The 15,489-nt window shown below is 49.6% G+C and overlaps 1 protein-coding gene across 8 annotated transcripts in view; it reads left to right on the top strand.

Moving 5' to 3' along the window:
• Positions 1-15,489, top strand: part of KIDINS220 (kinase D interacting substrate 220) — a 376,999-nt gene that overhangs the window by 274,322 nt on the left and 87,188 nt on the right. For all 8 annotated transcript variants that reach the window (XM_029595825.1, XM_029595823.1, XM_029595820.1 and 5 more), the window contains one exon: positions 3,494-3,672. In XM_029595825.1, coding sequence (XP_029451685.1) covers positions 3,494-3,672 — 179 coding nt within the window. The remainder of the gene's footprint in view (positions 1-3,493; positions 3,673-15,489) is intronic.

The raw sequence follows: 15,489 nt of genomic DNA, 5'->3' as shown, positions 1-15,489 counted from the left end.
AAATTAGGGGAGGGTCTTAGGCAGCAGAGGTGTAAGGGGAAGGGCAGGCTAAGTCACATGAGAATTTTAGTACACAGCTGAAGAGGTGACATAAAGTAAAAGGATTTGAATATCTTAGGAGCTGGGGGTGGTACTTGGAAGGATATAATAATATCCTGGAGGATGGCCTGCCTCTGTCTGAGAAAGAAATGAACATTTTAGCTGAACCATTCAGATCATACATTGACAGGAATTTGAATTAGATGAAAGGGTGGCAGATAAAAGCTGACACTTCCATGAAACAGTAATGAAAAACCCAAAAGTTTGTATCTTTCTGGCTATTTGTAAAGAGCAGGGCTGACAAGAAGGGTCGATATGAGGAAATGTAGAGGGAAAACAAGAGATGGAAGAATACCTGGAAGGATATGAGGACAAACCTTCATAGAGTAGGCTTTAACATTCCAGACTTGCAAGTCTTAATGGTGGAGACATACCAAGATATTGTGGTAGTTACAGAAATGTGTTTCAATGAATTCCATGACCGGGATATAGCCGTACTGGGCTATAATCTTTTCAGGAAAGACAGCATAGACAGTAAAGGGGGAGGATTATCAATGTACATTAAAAAAAAAAATGAAAGCAGCAGAAAGTATAGGGAAAGGAGGAAGCGATGTGGGCTACCTTGGAAAGAGGAGATGGCACTTCCATCTACTTTGGAGTAAGCTACAGACCTCCATCATGCATCTGGGATGAACATAAGAATATAACATAAGATATGCCATACTGGGTCAGACCAAGGGTCCATTAAGCCCAGTATCCTGTTTCCAACAGTGACCAATCCAAGTCACAAGTACCTGGCAAGTACCCAAACATTAAATAGATCTCAAGCTACTGTTCCTAGTTGATTAATAGTTTATGGATTTTTTCTTTAGAAACCTATCCAAACCTTTTTTAAACCTAGTTACACTAACTGCCATAACCACATCCTCTAGAAATGAATTCTAGACCTTAACTATGCGCTGAGTGGAAAAGAATTTTCTTCAGTTTGTTTTAAATGAGCTACCTGCCAACTTCATGGAGTGCCCCCTGGTCCTTCTATTATCTGAGAGAGTAAATAACCGATTTACATTAACTTGTTCAAGACCTTTCATGATTTTGTAGACTTCTATCATATCCCCCCCTCGGTCGTCTCTTCTCCAAACTGAACAGCCCTAACCTCTTCAGCCTTTCCTCATAGAGCAGCCGTTCCATTCCCTTATCATTTTGCAGGAATCCAAGGCAACAGTACACAACGGGGCGGGGTGAGATTCTGATATGCACCAGCCAGGAGAAAGACCTCTGTAATTTATTTCTAATGATCTTGAGATAATTAAACAATGAGATAAGGCAGAGGCTAGAGCCAGAGGGAGAAACATAATCAGCAGATAAAAGGAGGTAGTGATGCTCTATACAAGTCACTGGTGAAACGTCACCTAAAATATTGTCCAATTCTGGAGGTTGTACCTCCAAAAGGAGGTTGGAGGGAATCCAGAGAAAGGCTACTAAAATAGTGCACAGTCAGACCAGAAGCCATTGAGTTGAAACTTAAGGACCTAAGGGGAGAAGAGAGACAGATGGATATCACAGAGACATTCAGATATCTCAAAGATATAAATCAGGCACAGGAAGCAAAACTTTTTCCCAGAGGAAACAATGTTCTAGAATGAGCGTTCACAGCATGAAACTCCAGGGGAGTAGACAGAAGAGCAACTCTAAGGGCCGGATTTTAATACCTATGCGCGGGCGTACATTTGTGCGTGCAACCTGGTGCGCACAAATGTACGCCCAATTTTATAACATGCGCGCACATCTTATAAAATCCAGGGTCGGTGCACATAAGGGAGTGCACAATAGTGTACCTTGCGCGCGCCGAGCCCTTGGGGAGCCCTGCTGGCTTTCCCCATTCCCTCCTAGGCCTCTCCGAAGCGGCCCCGGAGGGAACTTTCCTTCCGCCCCCCCCCCCCCACCACCTTCGCCTCCCTTCCCCTATCTAACCCGCCCCCTAGCCCTACCTAACCCCCCCAACCTTTGTTTTATAAGTTGCGCCTGCCTCCTGGCAGGCGTAGGTTGCTTGCACCGGCCGACGGCCAGCTCACGATCCCGGGCACATCCCGGATGCCTGGAGGCTCCGGCCCCGCCCCGCCCCGTCCCCGGCGCTGCCTCCCCCCACCCATGCCCTGCGCCTTTTTTCAAGCCCCGGGACTTACACGTGTCTCGGGGCTTTACATGCGCTGCCGGGCCTTTTGAAAATTTACGCGCGAAGGGCTTTGAAAATCTGCTCCTAAATATTTCTTCGTAAAATGGTGGTGGACAAAAAAAACAGTAATTGTATTCAAGAAAGCATGGAATAAGCACAGAATATCCCTGGTTGCGAAGAAGTAAATGGAAAGCCAGAGGTCAACTGTTGTCTATAGCATTGCATCAGGCCTGAAATTTGTAAAAGTAGATGGGCCTAATGTTCCTCATCTGCTGTCATAGTCCAGGTTTATGTAATTAGACAACTTTTCTAGTTGGATATATGAAATGGGCACTGTAATACTTTATAGGGCTTTATCTGTATTTTCATGGCAATAATTTATGTCCAAACTATACAAATACATTTTAACCCAGTGTTTTTGTTTTGGGCATCCAGGAGCTTCTCTTCAGAAAGCTGATTAAATTTTTTTACTGACTTAACTGCCTTGCTCGATTTCAAAGATAAAAAAGAATGGTAATAGCAAAGGGAAATACCATTATTTATTATTGCCATCATTCTTCAAAGGCTAATGAAAATAAAACAAGATTACTGTCCTCTAACTATAAGTAGGATGTTGACTTTTTAGCTCTTATGGAACAATAAGTGCTAAGGATTGACGTAGTATAAAACTTCACCAGTCTTAAGGTACACATTCATAATCATTATCATGATGAAATTTATTGCAAATCTAAACTTGAATATTGCCACTGATGAGTAAACATGTTAACTATTCTATCTTTTTTTTTTTTTTAATAAATTTAAAAAGTGTGCATATCTAAACAGCAAATTCACATGCAATCTGTGGTCCATATTCATCCAGCAGTCACTAATGTTATCTGGATATTAAGCCCAAATCCATGCCGGCTGAATATCTAGTCTAAAGTTTCCTAAACAAAGTTGTCCAACTAACTTTAGGATAGTTATTTAACCAGAGTTACTCAGGTAAATTTGTCTGGCCAGCATTGAATATCAACACTGCCCAAATATAGTAAAACCGCATCCTGAGAACATTCCCAGTGCACTAATCTGCCAGGACAAAATTTGGCCAGAGAGCAGGGATGGGGGTGGGGATTGGGAGCATTGGGGTTTCTCTGCCCAATCCTTTGACTATAGACCTTCATCAGACTTATACTTGTATTTGTATAAGAGCCAAGGGTCAACTTGATGTGGTTTAGAAATGGAAACTGTATTATACTTGACTTATATAATGTTTTCTTACGTCTGAATTTTTCCTTACAGAATATCAAAAAATATCCCAACAACTAAAGATGTTGAGCCACTACTTGAAATTGATGGTGACATAAGGAACTTTGAAGTATTTTTATCTTCACGAACTCCAGTTTTAGTAGCACGAGATGTAAAAACCTTCTTACCATGTACTGTCAACCTTGATCCAAAACTGAGAGAGATAATAGCAGGTAAACATGAGTTTATTTAACTGAAAATAGCAAATCTGATTATATAAACTCTGAAAGATTTACAATAGTTTTACCTGAATGAACTGATTTTTTGATGCAATGGTTTTAGTTCTAAAGACAAAATTTATTGCTTGGAAAATATCATCACAAACAATGTTATAACACAAGTCAGATGGGACTTTTTATCATCGCTTTGATGAATTCTCTAGGCTAAGGGTGGCCAACTTCAGTCCTCGAGAGCCACAAACAGACTAGATTTCAGGATATCCACAAGGAATATGCATGAGATACATTTGTATACAAAGGAGGCAGTGCATGTAAATCTGTTTTGTGGATATCCTGAAAAAGCGGCCTGTTTGTGGCTCTTGAGGACTGGAGTTGGCCACCTTTGCTCTAGCGTTGCTCAGGAAGGAATTTTCAAAATTTTGTACTACCTAGCAACCATAGGGCCTCATTTTCTAAAGTATCGCAGGCCTGCGATACTTTAGGTAATGAGGGGCGGGGGGCTGAAACGGGGGGTGTTCCTGCGCTAGCCGGCAGCGATCGCACCGCCGCGGTGCGATCGCTGCTGGTTTCGCACCCAATAGTGCCACCATAGAAGGTGTAGCTATTGGGCGCGAACTAGGACGCGAAAAGGGCCTTACCTTTTCGTCGTCCGCGGCGTCTTCGCAGAGTCGGCTCCGGTGACGCCCCGACTCCTCCTCTTCCGGGGCCGACTCCGCCCCCATCTTGGTATCGCACGCGATAAGGGACTTTTCGCATGCGAAACATCCCTTATCGTGTGCGATCCGTCTGGTAAATGACCCCCATAATGATGTTATGTTGGATCATAGAACCTATGTCATGTGCATCCTCAGTGGAGTGTCAGGAGGGCTTTCCAGAAAATGTTTCTAAGCATGCATAGAAGGGACCTACTTCCACTTGGTTTTGATTTTGTCTATCATCTGAAGATTATTTTGCAGAATCTGTTTTTTATGCTCTTTGAATCGTATTGTTCTTTTTCACTTCTTTTTCTCATTCTTTTCCTCATTTTTCCAATTTGTGTCCCTATTTGGGTATTTCAGCTTAAGACCATGCCTTCTGATTTACAGACACCATGAGACCCCAAGGCATTACTTATTTGTTGAAATACTTGGATTCCCCTAAGGAGTTGTTGGCTGTACATTTCTATCCTCTTTTCTCATATGCAATGATGATTTAGAAACATTTTCACTACAACCAGTCAATTAAGTATTATACCTAAAATGTGGTGACTGGCCAGCTCTAGGATTGGTCAACACCAAGAGCCCCCATGTCAACATATGATTGTCAGATCATCTCTCAAGAAAGCCAGGCAAACATAGATATGCATTAGTACACAGTTTATAAAAAGTTATCTGTCTAAAATGAAAATAACTCTCAAATAAAAACTAAGAAGTCAATATTCAGAAAAGTAGAGAGCTTACGCTTCCTGTACTGCTATCAAAGTAACCTGGAAGACTCTGGGAGCAGCACAATTATATCAAGGTCTCAGTTGCTCAGGGTCTTTTCGGAGTAACAGGTGGTCCAGGAGGGTTTGGGATGGGGTTGCTGAGGGGGGAGAAGGGGGGATTGTTGGGTCCCAAAGGCTGATATTTTTTTAAGAGATCCTGGGGGAGGGAAATTGGTGCTGCTCCTCATGTCAATAAGCCCATAATTTTGTTCCTATCTTTTAGGGGCTTGAAGGGGAATGGATGCTTGACATTTAGTTTAATACATTTAGAAGTGAATTTTAAGAGTCTGACGTATCTCCCACAGTGTGCATATCTGTAAAGTTTTTCATAAAAGGGTAGGTTGTGAGCATGGTCTGGGCAGGACATGGGCATTTCTGGGCATGTCCAAGAGATGTGTGCGTAAATACTTACACGCCTGAGCATACACCCAGATCCCCTGCTGCAGAAATTTATGTCTGCTAGGGACGAGGTGTATAAGTTGAAAATATTTTTTTTAAAACTAGCCATACCTGAGGACTTTTAAGGGTCTGGGGTAACTGGGGTGAGTGTGAGCTATTCAACCAGTGGAATTTGGAGGACCTAGCTGTTAACTGGGCAAACTGGTGGACCAACTGGTGAAACAGACAATGGCGTGGACACGCACTCCTTTTAAAATTCCCTGACTTAGAAGTGGGATTTGCGTGTACGTGTGTGCGCCCACTTAAAATTGGGTGCACATATGCGCGCAGTCAGACTATTTTATAACGTGTGCATATATGCACGCAAGTTAGAAAATGGTTGCGTATCTGGGCACGGGCCGATCCATGTGCGCCTGTGCACCGGTTTGAAAGTTATCATCCCTGTAGGGTGGGGGATCGGACCTGAAGACCCACTAGCATTCATTTTCTTTATTTTCATTTTCAGCATGTAACTAGCTATATCATTTGAATCCAGATTTAGCTGAATAACTTTTTTTGGCTAACTGAATATTGGAGTTAGCTGGATAAGTTATTTGGCTATGTTAACTCTGCCCCTGAATGCCTCAGATCACCTCCATTTTAACCATATACATTTTATCTGGTTAACGTGCAAAGGTATTTGGACAAACGTCTTTGAATATTTACCTCTAAATGAATTTCCAGGATGATGCTAGGTCAAGTGAAGTTTGAAAGCTAAATTAAAGACAAGTTAAGAGGGAAGGTGCCAGACTGCAGATGATATGAACATTTTGCAAAAGAGTAGACACATCAGAAGTGGTAAATAAACCTAGAAGATGATTTTAAGAAACTGGAAAAATGGTGAAAGGTATAGCAACTATGCTTTAATTTGTTTAAAAAAAAAAAAAAAAGCATGCATTTGGAATTAAGAAATTCAAGGGCAAATACCATTTTGGAGGTGAAGAACTAGCAGTTTCCAAATAGGAAAGAGACTTGAGGGGTGGTCATCTCTGATATCTTTAAGGTAACTAATCAGTGTGACAAAACAGTTGCAAAAGCAAATAGTATACTTGGGTGCCTAACGAAAGGTATCAGTTATAGAAAGAGGGAATAGATCCCTCTTGGAAACCACTGTTCAGTTCTGAAGACCACATGTGCAAAAGGACATTGGCAAGGCAGAGACAATTCAGAGGAGAGTCCCCAGATTGGTACAGCTATAAGCCATGTACAAAGAGAATAAAGGAACTAGAAATGTTCTATAAAGTACCCAAAGAAATGCCTCTAGGTGTCAGTGTTGAATGATGACTAAGAATCCTTCCCCCACCATAGAAACATAGAAACATAGAAATGACGGCAGAAGAAGACCAAATGGCCCATCTAGTCTGCCCAGCAAGCTTCACACATTTTTTTCTCATACTTATCTGTTTCTCTTAGCTCTTTGGTTCTATTTCCCTTCCACCCCCACCATTAATGTAGAGAGCAGTGATGGAGCTGCATCCAAGTGAAATATCAAGCTTGATTAGTTAGGGGTAGTAGGGGAAGTAACCGCCGCAATAAGCAAGCTACACCCATGCTTATTTGTTTTACCCAGACTATGTTATTCAGCCCTTATTGGTTGTTTTTCTTCTCCCCTGCCGTTGAAGCAGGGAGCTATGCTGGATATGCGTGTAGTATCAGTTTTTCTTCTCCCCTGCCGTTGAAGCAGAGAGCTATGCTGGATATGCGTGAAGTATCAGTTTTTCTTCTCCCCTGCCGTTGAAGCAGAGAGCTATGCTGGATATGAATTGAAAGTGAAGTATCAGGCTTATTTGGTTTGGAGTAGTAACCGCCGTAACAAGCCAGCTACTCGCTTTGTGAGTGCGAATCCTTTTTTCTTCTCCCCTGCCGTTGAAGCAGAGAGCTATGCTGGATATGCGTGAAGTATCAGTTTTTCTTCTCCCCTGCCGTTGAAGCAGAGAGCTATGCTTGATATGTGTGACGTATCAGTTTTTCTTCTCCCCTGCCGTTGAAGCAGAGAGCTATGCTGGATATGCATTGAAAGTGAAGTATCAGGCTTATTTGGTTTGGGGTAGTAACCGCTGTAACAAGCCAGCTACTCCCCGCTTTGTGAGTGCGAATCCTTTTTTCCACATTTCCTCTTGCTGTTGTAGCTTAGAGCGATGTTGGAGTCACAGTAACCATGTGTATGTTTATTGAATAAGGGTATTATATCCAGGCAGTAGCCATCATTCTGGCGAGCCACTCACTCTTTATTGACGGCCTCTTGATTTTATGGATCCACAGTGTTTATCCCACGCCCCTTTGAAGTCCTTCACAGTTCTGGTCTTCACTACTTCCTTCGGAAGGGCATTCCAGGCATCCACCACCCTCTCCATGAAGAAATACTTCCTGACATTGGTTCTGAATCTTCCTCCCAGGGGCTGGGAATGCTGTCTCCAGAGCATCTCCATCCCTGGTCAACCCAAACCACAGAAGCCAGACCCAGGTCTTCACATTACAGTGCACAGCACTAGCCCTCAGCCACTGGGCTAGCCCCTGAGCTGCTTTTACATATTTATATATATATATGATTATTCCCTGTACGTACTAGGATCAGTCCAGACGGTGGTGGGTTATGTCCCCCGTCCAGCAGATGGAGTCAGAGCAAACTTCGGAGGGTGCTGGCATATAAGCCGGTGCACCCCTCCTGTATCCTCAGTATCTCTCTGACTCCAGCAGATGTGAGAAGGGGAACTCATGGTTCCTTCTACTGAGTGACTTGTCACTTGTTTTTTTCTTATTATTCTATCTTTCCGGTGGATCAAGTTATTAAATCTTATTAGTTTGAAAAAAAAAAAAAAAAAAGTTTTGTTCTGGTGGTGAGCCGGCTCGGCTGGCGCCACGTTTGTTTCTGTTTCAGGCTTGCCATTTGGACTGCCTCTTCCTTCCTTCCCCCCCCGTCTAGCTTCCTATCCCGGAGGGGCACAGGGTAAGTGTTTTTGGGGGGGAGTTTTTGTATTTTTTCCTTTCTAGCTCGCTTTTGGCGTTCTCCGTCGGTGGATGCTGGTGGGGCCAGCCTCTCCCCTCACTTCAGTCGCGGTCTTTCGCCCTCTCCCCGCGGTCCCGCGACGTCACATTCCCCGGGACCGCAGGCGGCACGGACGTTTCATTCCCCTGCCGCCCCCGGGGCTGTTGGAGCGGATTTGAGTTGAGCTCGGGCGCGGCGGCCCGCTCCTCCCGCGGTGAGTTCTTCGGCGTTGCTGCCTCGTGTGCATTGGCCCCCCCCTCCCCGGACGTTCGCGATGCAGCGCGTCCGTTGTTCAGCCTGTGGCGGCCCGGGACAGGCCGCATCGAGGGACGGTCTCTGCGGCAGGTGCCTTCCTGGAGGGGAGACTAGCACCGCTCTCCTGCCCACTTCTCGACCGCGAGCCAAGCGCCGCGGGCCTCGGGGACTGGGCCCGCCCCCGTCGTTGGCGGGAGCGGCGGCCATCTTGGAGCTGGAAAGTAGCATGGGCTCTGACGCAGAAGAAACCTCGGGGGACTTTTTACCTCTGGCGCCCCCGAGCCTGGATCCGGGGCCTCTTCCCTCCTCCTCCTCCTCCGGGCTTTCCAAGGTACCCTTCCCACCCCATCAGCGGGCCCATCGGGTTTCTCGGCGGATTTTGTGGTGCTCATGCACCAAGTGTACCTACAGAGCCTGAATCCACAGGGGGGCCCGGTTCCCACTCCTCCTCCCGCTAAAGCCCCAAGGCTGGCAGGTGTGTCGGTGGCAGGATTAGGGGCCGGGGGAGGCAGCCCCAGGGCCCCCCTGATTACGCCCGCGCCCCTACCGGGGCTGGGGGGCGACCCGGCGTCGCAGGCGAACGACGAGACACTCTCAGCACACCTGGAATGCGACGACCCACGGGTCCTGCGGATCTTCCGCAAGGAGGAATTGACGGATCTCATTCCGCACGTGCTTCAGGAATTGGACCTTGACCCCCCAGTCGAGCCCCCGGGGCCTCCAGCGCCTTCCGTGGCCTCCGCTACATCCAAGGGTGATCCTGTCTTAGCGGGTCTCCGTCCCATGGCACGGACGTTTCCGATCCATGATTCCTTCCTACACCTCCTCGTGAGGGAGTGGAATAACCCGGAGGCGTCCCTTCGGGTTAGCAGGGCCATGGATAAGCTCTATCCTCTCCCGAGCGATTTTTCTGGATCTTCTGAAGGTCCCCAAGGTTGACTCAGCGGTTTCCGCCGTCACGAAAAGCACCACGATTCCGGTCACGGGAGGCACTGCCCTACGGGATATCCAGGACAGGAAGCTGGAGGTCGCCCTCAAGAAGATCTACGAGGTCTCGGCACTGGGAGTCCGCGCGGCCATATGCGGTTCCCTTACCCAGAGAGCCGGTCTGCGATGGGTCCAACAGCTCCTCACTTCCCAGCAGTTGCCACCGGACGAGGCGGCTCAAGCTGACCGGCTGGAGGCGGTGATCGCTTACGGAGCAGACACGTTACATGACTTGCTGCGGGTCCTGGCGAGGACCATGGCGTCGGCGGTGTCCGCCAGGCGCCTCCTGTGGCTTCGGAACTGGGCTGCGGACGCTTCCTCCAAGTCTAGCCTGGGTGCCCTGCCTTTTAAGGGCAGGTTCCTCTTTGGAGAGGACTTAGATCAGATTATCAAGACCCTGGGAGAGAACTCGGTCCACAAGCTTCCAGAGGACCGTCGCCGGTCCTTTCGTCCGTCCACGGGGACTCCTAGGAACAGGTACCGCGCTCAGAGGCGCTACAGGGGTTCCAGACAGCAAGGCCCGAGGACCCCGTCTAACCGGTCGCAGTCGTGGACTCGGCCTTTTCGTGGCCGCAGACCCTCCAGGGACTCCTCGGCTCAGGGAGCTCCCGGCAAGTCAACGCAATGATGCCAGGCTGGCCCTCTCCTCGCTACCCCGGATTGGGGGGCGCATCGCTCTGTTTTACGAGGAGTGGGCCAACATCACCACGGACCGCTGGGTCCTCGACATCCTAAGGCACGGTTACGCGTTGGAATTTGTCCGGTCTCCCAGGGACAGGTTCCTCTTTTCTCCCTGCGGGTCCAGCATCAAGCGGCTGGGGATACAGCAGACGCTGGACCGTCTCCTGGACTTGGGAGCCATTGCGCCCGTCCCCTCAGGAGAGGTGGGCTCGGGACATTATTCAATTTACTTCGTGGTTCCCAAAAAGGACGGTTCCTTTCGCCCTATCCTGGATCTCAAGGAGGTCAACAAGACGCTTCGGATCTCCAGGTTTCGTATGGAGACGCTCCGCTCCGTCATCGCGGCGGTTCATCAGGGGGAGTTCCTAGCCTCCCTCGATCTCACGGAAGCTTATCTGCATATCCCGATCCGTCCAGACCATTGGAGGTACCTTCGTTTCAAGATCTTGGGTCAACACTTTCAGTTCCAGGCGCTGCCCTTCGGTCTGGCGACCGCGCCCAGGACCTTTACCAAGGTTATGGTAGTGGTGGCAGCAGCGCTGAGGAGGGAAGGCATTCTCGTACACCCTTATTTGGACGACTGGCTCATCAGAGCGAAGTCCTTGCCGCAAGGGCGGGCGGCAGTCGACAGAGTTGTGTCCTTCCTACAGTCCCTTGGCTGGGTGGTGAACTTCAACAAGAGCAGTCTCCTTCCGTCCCAACGGTTGGACTTCCTGGGGGCGCGCTTCGACACGGTACAGGGCAAGGTCTTCCTGCGGCCGGACAAGGCGCAAGCCCTGCGGGAGCTGATCATCAGGTTTTCTGCTCTCCAGGTTCACACGGTGCGGGACTACCTGCAGGTCCTCGGCTCTATGGCGTTCGCAATCAGCCTGGTCCCCTGGGTGTTTGCACACTTGAGGCCCCTGCAAATGTCCCGTCTCTCGAGATGGAAGCCGGTCTCCCAGGACTATCAGGCGATCCTTCCTCTCCCTCCGACCGCCAGGGCCAGCTTGCGATGGTGGTTGGATCCCAGGAATCTATCCCAAGGATGCCCCCTGGAGACGCCGGACTGGATTGTGGTCACCACCGATGCCAGCCTGTCCGGCTGGGGGGCAGTGTGTCTCCGGAGCTCGGCGCAGGGTCTGTGGACGAAAGAACAGACGGCCTGGCCAATCAACCACCTGGAGACCCGGGCGGTCGGGTTGGCTCTCGTGCAGTTCCTGCCCATGATCAGAGGACGAGCGGTCCGAGTCCTCTCGGACAATGCGATGACAGTGGCTTACATCAACCGGCAAGGGGGCACCAGGAGCAGACTGGTGGCGCTGGAAGCGGCGCGTCTGATGGATTGGGCGGAACGTTTCCTGGACCGTCTGGAAGCCTCCCACATCGCCGGGGTGGACAACATCCAGGCGGATTATCTGAGTCGTCAGGTGTTGGATCCGGGAGAGTGGTCCCTCTCCGACGAGGCGATGGCTCTCATTGTCAGACGCTGGGGGACGCCCGCGTTGGATCTCATGGCGTCAGCGGTCAACGCGAAAGCCTTTCGGTTCTTCAGCCGTCGGCGGGAGCACGGCGCGGAGGGCGTCGACGCCCTGGCCCTTCCCTGGCCCCCTCGGCTGTTGCTCTACGTTTTTCCCCCCTGGCCCCTCGTGGGCAAGGTGCTAAGGAGAATAGAAAAACACGTCGGTCGGGTCATTCTAGTGGCTCCGGAGTGGCCGCAGCGCCCGTGGTTCGCGGATCTCCTTCGTCTGGCGGTGGGCGAGCCCCTTCGTCTCTCGCACCTGCCACGTCTGCTCCGCCAGGGCCCGGTATTTTCGGAGCAGGCGGAACACTTCTGTCTTGCGGCGTGGCTTATGAGAGGAGGGGCCTCTTGCGCAAAGGCTACGCCGGTCCCGTGGTAGATACGCTCCTCCAGGCACGGAAGGCCTCCACATCGGTCGCTTATGTGCGGGTATGGAAGGTTTTTGAGGTCTGGTGCTCGGCGCGGGGGGGCTCTCGCGACTGCAGTATCCCGTCATCTAGTGCTGGCGTTCCTGCAGGAGGGGCTGGAGAAGGGCCTCTCCTATAATTCCCTGAGGGTGCAGGTCTCCGCTCTCGCGTCGCTGGCTCGTGCCGCGGGACGGCCTGGTCTGTCGGCTCATCCGGACATCTCGCGATTCCTCCGGGGAGTTAAGCGCCTACGTCCGCCGGTGCGTCCTCTCTGTCCTTCGTGGAATCTCAACCTGGTCTTGCGGGCTCTAGGGGGTCCTCCCTTTGAGCCCCAGCGGCAGGCCACTCTCAAGGACATCACTCTGAAGGCGGTCTTCCTGGTCGCCATCGCTTCGGCGCGGCGTATCTCCGAGCTGCAGGCTCTTTCGTGTCGGGAACCCTTCCTCCGGTTCACGGACTCGGGGGTTCACATCCGGACTGTCCCTTCGTTCCTGCCGAAGGTGGTTTCCTCCTTCCACGTGAACCAGGTAGTGGAGCTGCCTGCCTTCCCGGCTGATGCTCCCCTGTCGCTTCGCCGCCTGGATGTGAAGCGCACCCTTCTCCGTTATTTGGAGGTGACTAACGAGTTCCTGGTCTCCGATCACCTTTTCGTGCTCTGGTCGGGGCCTAGAAAGGGTAGTCAAGCGTCCAAGACTACGATTGCGCGCTGGCTCAAGGAGGCGGTGACTTCGGCGTACATCGGTTCCGGAAAGGATCCCCCGCCGGGTCTCAAGGCTCACTCTCTCCGAGCCCAGGCTGCCTCCTGGGCGGAGTCCCAGCTCGTCTCTGCGCAGGAAATTTGTCGTGCGGCGACCTGGAAGTCTCTCCACACGTTCTCCAGACATTACCGGCTCCATGTACAGGTATCTGAGTCTGGTTCCTTTGGGGACAGGGTCCTTCGAGCAGGCTTCCCGGGGACCCACCCGGTTTAGGGAAGCTTTGGTACATCCCACCGTCTGGACTGATCCTAGTACGTACAGGGAAAAGAAAATTACTTCTTACCTGCTAATTTTCGTTCCTGTAGTACTATGGATCAGTCCAGACGCCCTCCCTGGACGTCTCTTGAGATCTAGGAGGGAACCTGCTCGTTCGTCTCTCCTGTCTTCCTATTCTCCTGGTTATTCTCCCTTCGGGGATCTGAACCTGTGTGTCTGTGTTTGTCCCTGTTTGGACAGTTCTTATTGCACGTTGCATAGTTTTTTTTTCACGGTTTACGGTTGATTGTTCAGGGTTTTGCTTGATCCACCTGCCTTGGTCTGTCCAGTATTCTTCCTTGGCTTTGATATTCTCGATACTGAGGATACAGGAGGGGTGCACCGGCTTATATGCCAGCACCCTCCGAAGTTTGCTCTGACTCCATCTGCTGGACGGGGGACATAACCCACCACCGTCTGGACTGATCCATAGTACTACAGGAACGAAAATTAGCAGGTAAGAAGTAATTTTCTTATTCTGGAAAGGATCAGAACACAACTCAACATATGGCACTAATGAGAGACCTGCAGATGAAAAGAACTGCAAAGCTCAAAGCAGCACTCATTTTATAAATCTGGCGACAATGAGATGCCACCTTCTAGCTGGTGACAATTTGTTGATAGACATTGTAGAATGGAACTGCATTAAGCTACTTGGGTGGAAGAGCTCCTAATCCTCATAATATTGGGTGAAACTTCCAAAGGTTTCCCTTATGCTTTTCTTTTAGTGTCCTACATCAGTAGAGGACTCGAAGTGCCCTGCTTTGAGTGAGCATAGTTCCCACTGACTTAGCTCAAGTTGTTTATCTCCATGTAGATGCAACTGAACAAATCTGAAGAGTTTTTACTAATGACGTGGATTGATTTGGCTGTAGATTAAGAACTTGAGAATCTCTGTGTTTCTGTCTGTGTTCTTTCTACAGAAACCATAAACCTTTTGGGGTAAATAATTTTCTCCTACTATAAATAAACCCTTTGGGGCAGATTTTCAAAGGCTACGCGCGTAACCCGAGAAAATCTGCCCCTGCGCACGGCGAGCCTATTTTGCATAGGCTCGGCGGCGCGCGCAAGCCCTGGGACGCGCGTATGTCCCGGGGCTTTCGAAAATGGGCAGGGCCGGGGGCGTGGTGGCGGCCTGGGGCAGGGCTGGGGCGTGGCGGCGGTACGGGGGCAGTTCCAAGTACTCCGGCACAGCGGCCGTGCTGGAGGTTCGCTCGCCAGCAGCTGGCCAGCGCACGCAAATGTTATGCCTGCCAGAGGCAAGCATAACTCCATCAAATAAGGAAGGAGGGAGGGATTTAGGTAGGGCCGGGGGGTGGGTTAGATAGGGGAAGGGAGGGAAAGGTGGGGGGGAATCAAAAAAAAAGTTCCCTCCAAGGCCGCTCCGATTTCGGAGCGGCCTTGGAGGGAACGGGGAAAGCCATCGGGGCTCAGCGCACGCAAGGTGCACAAGTGTGCACCCCCTTGCGCGCGCCGACCCCGGACTTTATAACATGCACGCGGCTGCGTGCGTATGTTATAAAATCGAGCGTAGATTTGTGCGCGCCGGGTTGCACGCACAAATCTATGCCCGCGCATAAGTTTTAAAATCTGGCCCAATATGTGCCTGCAGGAGAGAGCAGCATAGTTCATTTTTGAACTGATTGTGTTGGAAATGCCTCTCTAACCTTTCCACAGTGATACTGAATACTGTAAGATGTTACTGGGTGATACAACATATATAATCTATCATTATATTTTAAGTATAGATGGCAGAGAAACCACTGGCATTTTCTACGTTTATGTGAGTTTCTATCTTAATGCAAATAATACCCCAGATTTTCTAAGTTTATTGTTGTTTCTCGTTTAACCGGTCAGCACTGTGGGCACCCTGTCTACCCTTTGTTGTATTATTTATTTTTTCTTTGCAAATGACAGCTCAGTGAGAGTGACTTGTGGTGAATTCACAGGCTGGTGACTCACTTCACCTGATTTAAGGACCAAGCTACAGCCTGCAGGATAAACAGCCCCAAATTGTTGAATCAGTCAGAAGCATCCCAGTATTATGTCTTTTGGAATTGTGTCAGTATCTCTTAAAG

This window comes from Rhinatrema bivittatum, chromosome 3 (assembly GCF_901001135.1).
Source record: "Rhinatrema bivittatum chromosome 3, aRhiBiv1.1, whole genome shotgun sequence".
Taxonomy (NCBI): domain Eukaryota; kingdom Metazoa; phylum Chordata; class Amphibia; order Gymnophiona; family Rhinatrematidae; genus Rhinatrema; species Rhinatrema bivittatum.
This window is presented reverse-complemented; position numbering and strand designations above follow the sequence as displayed.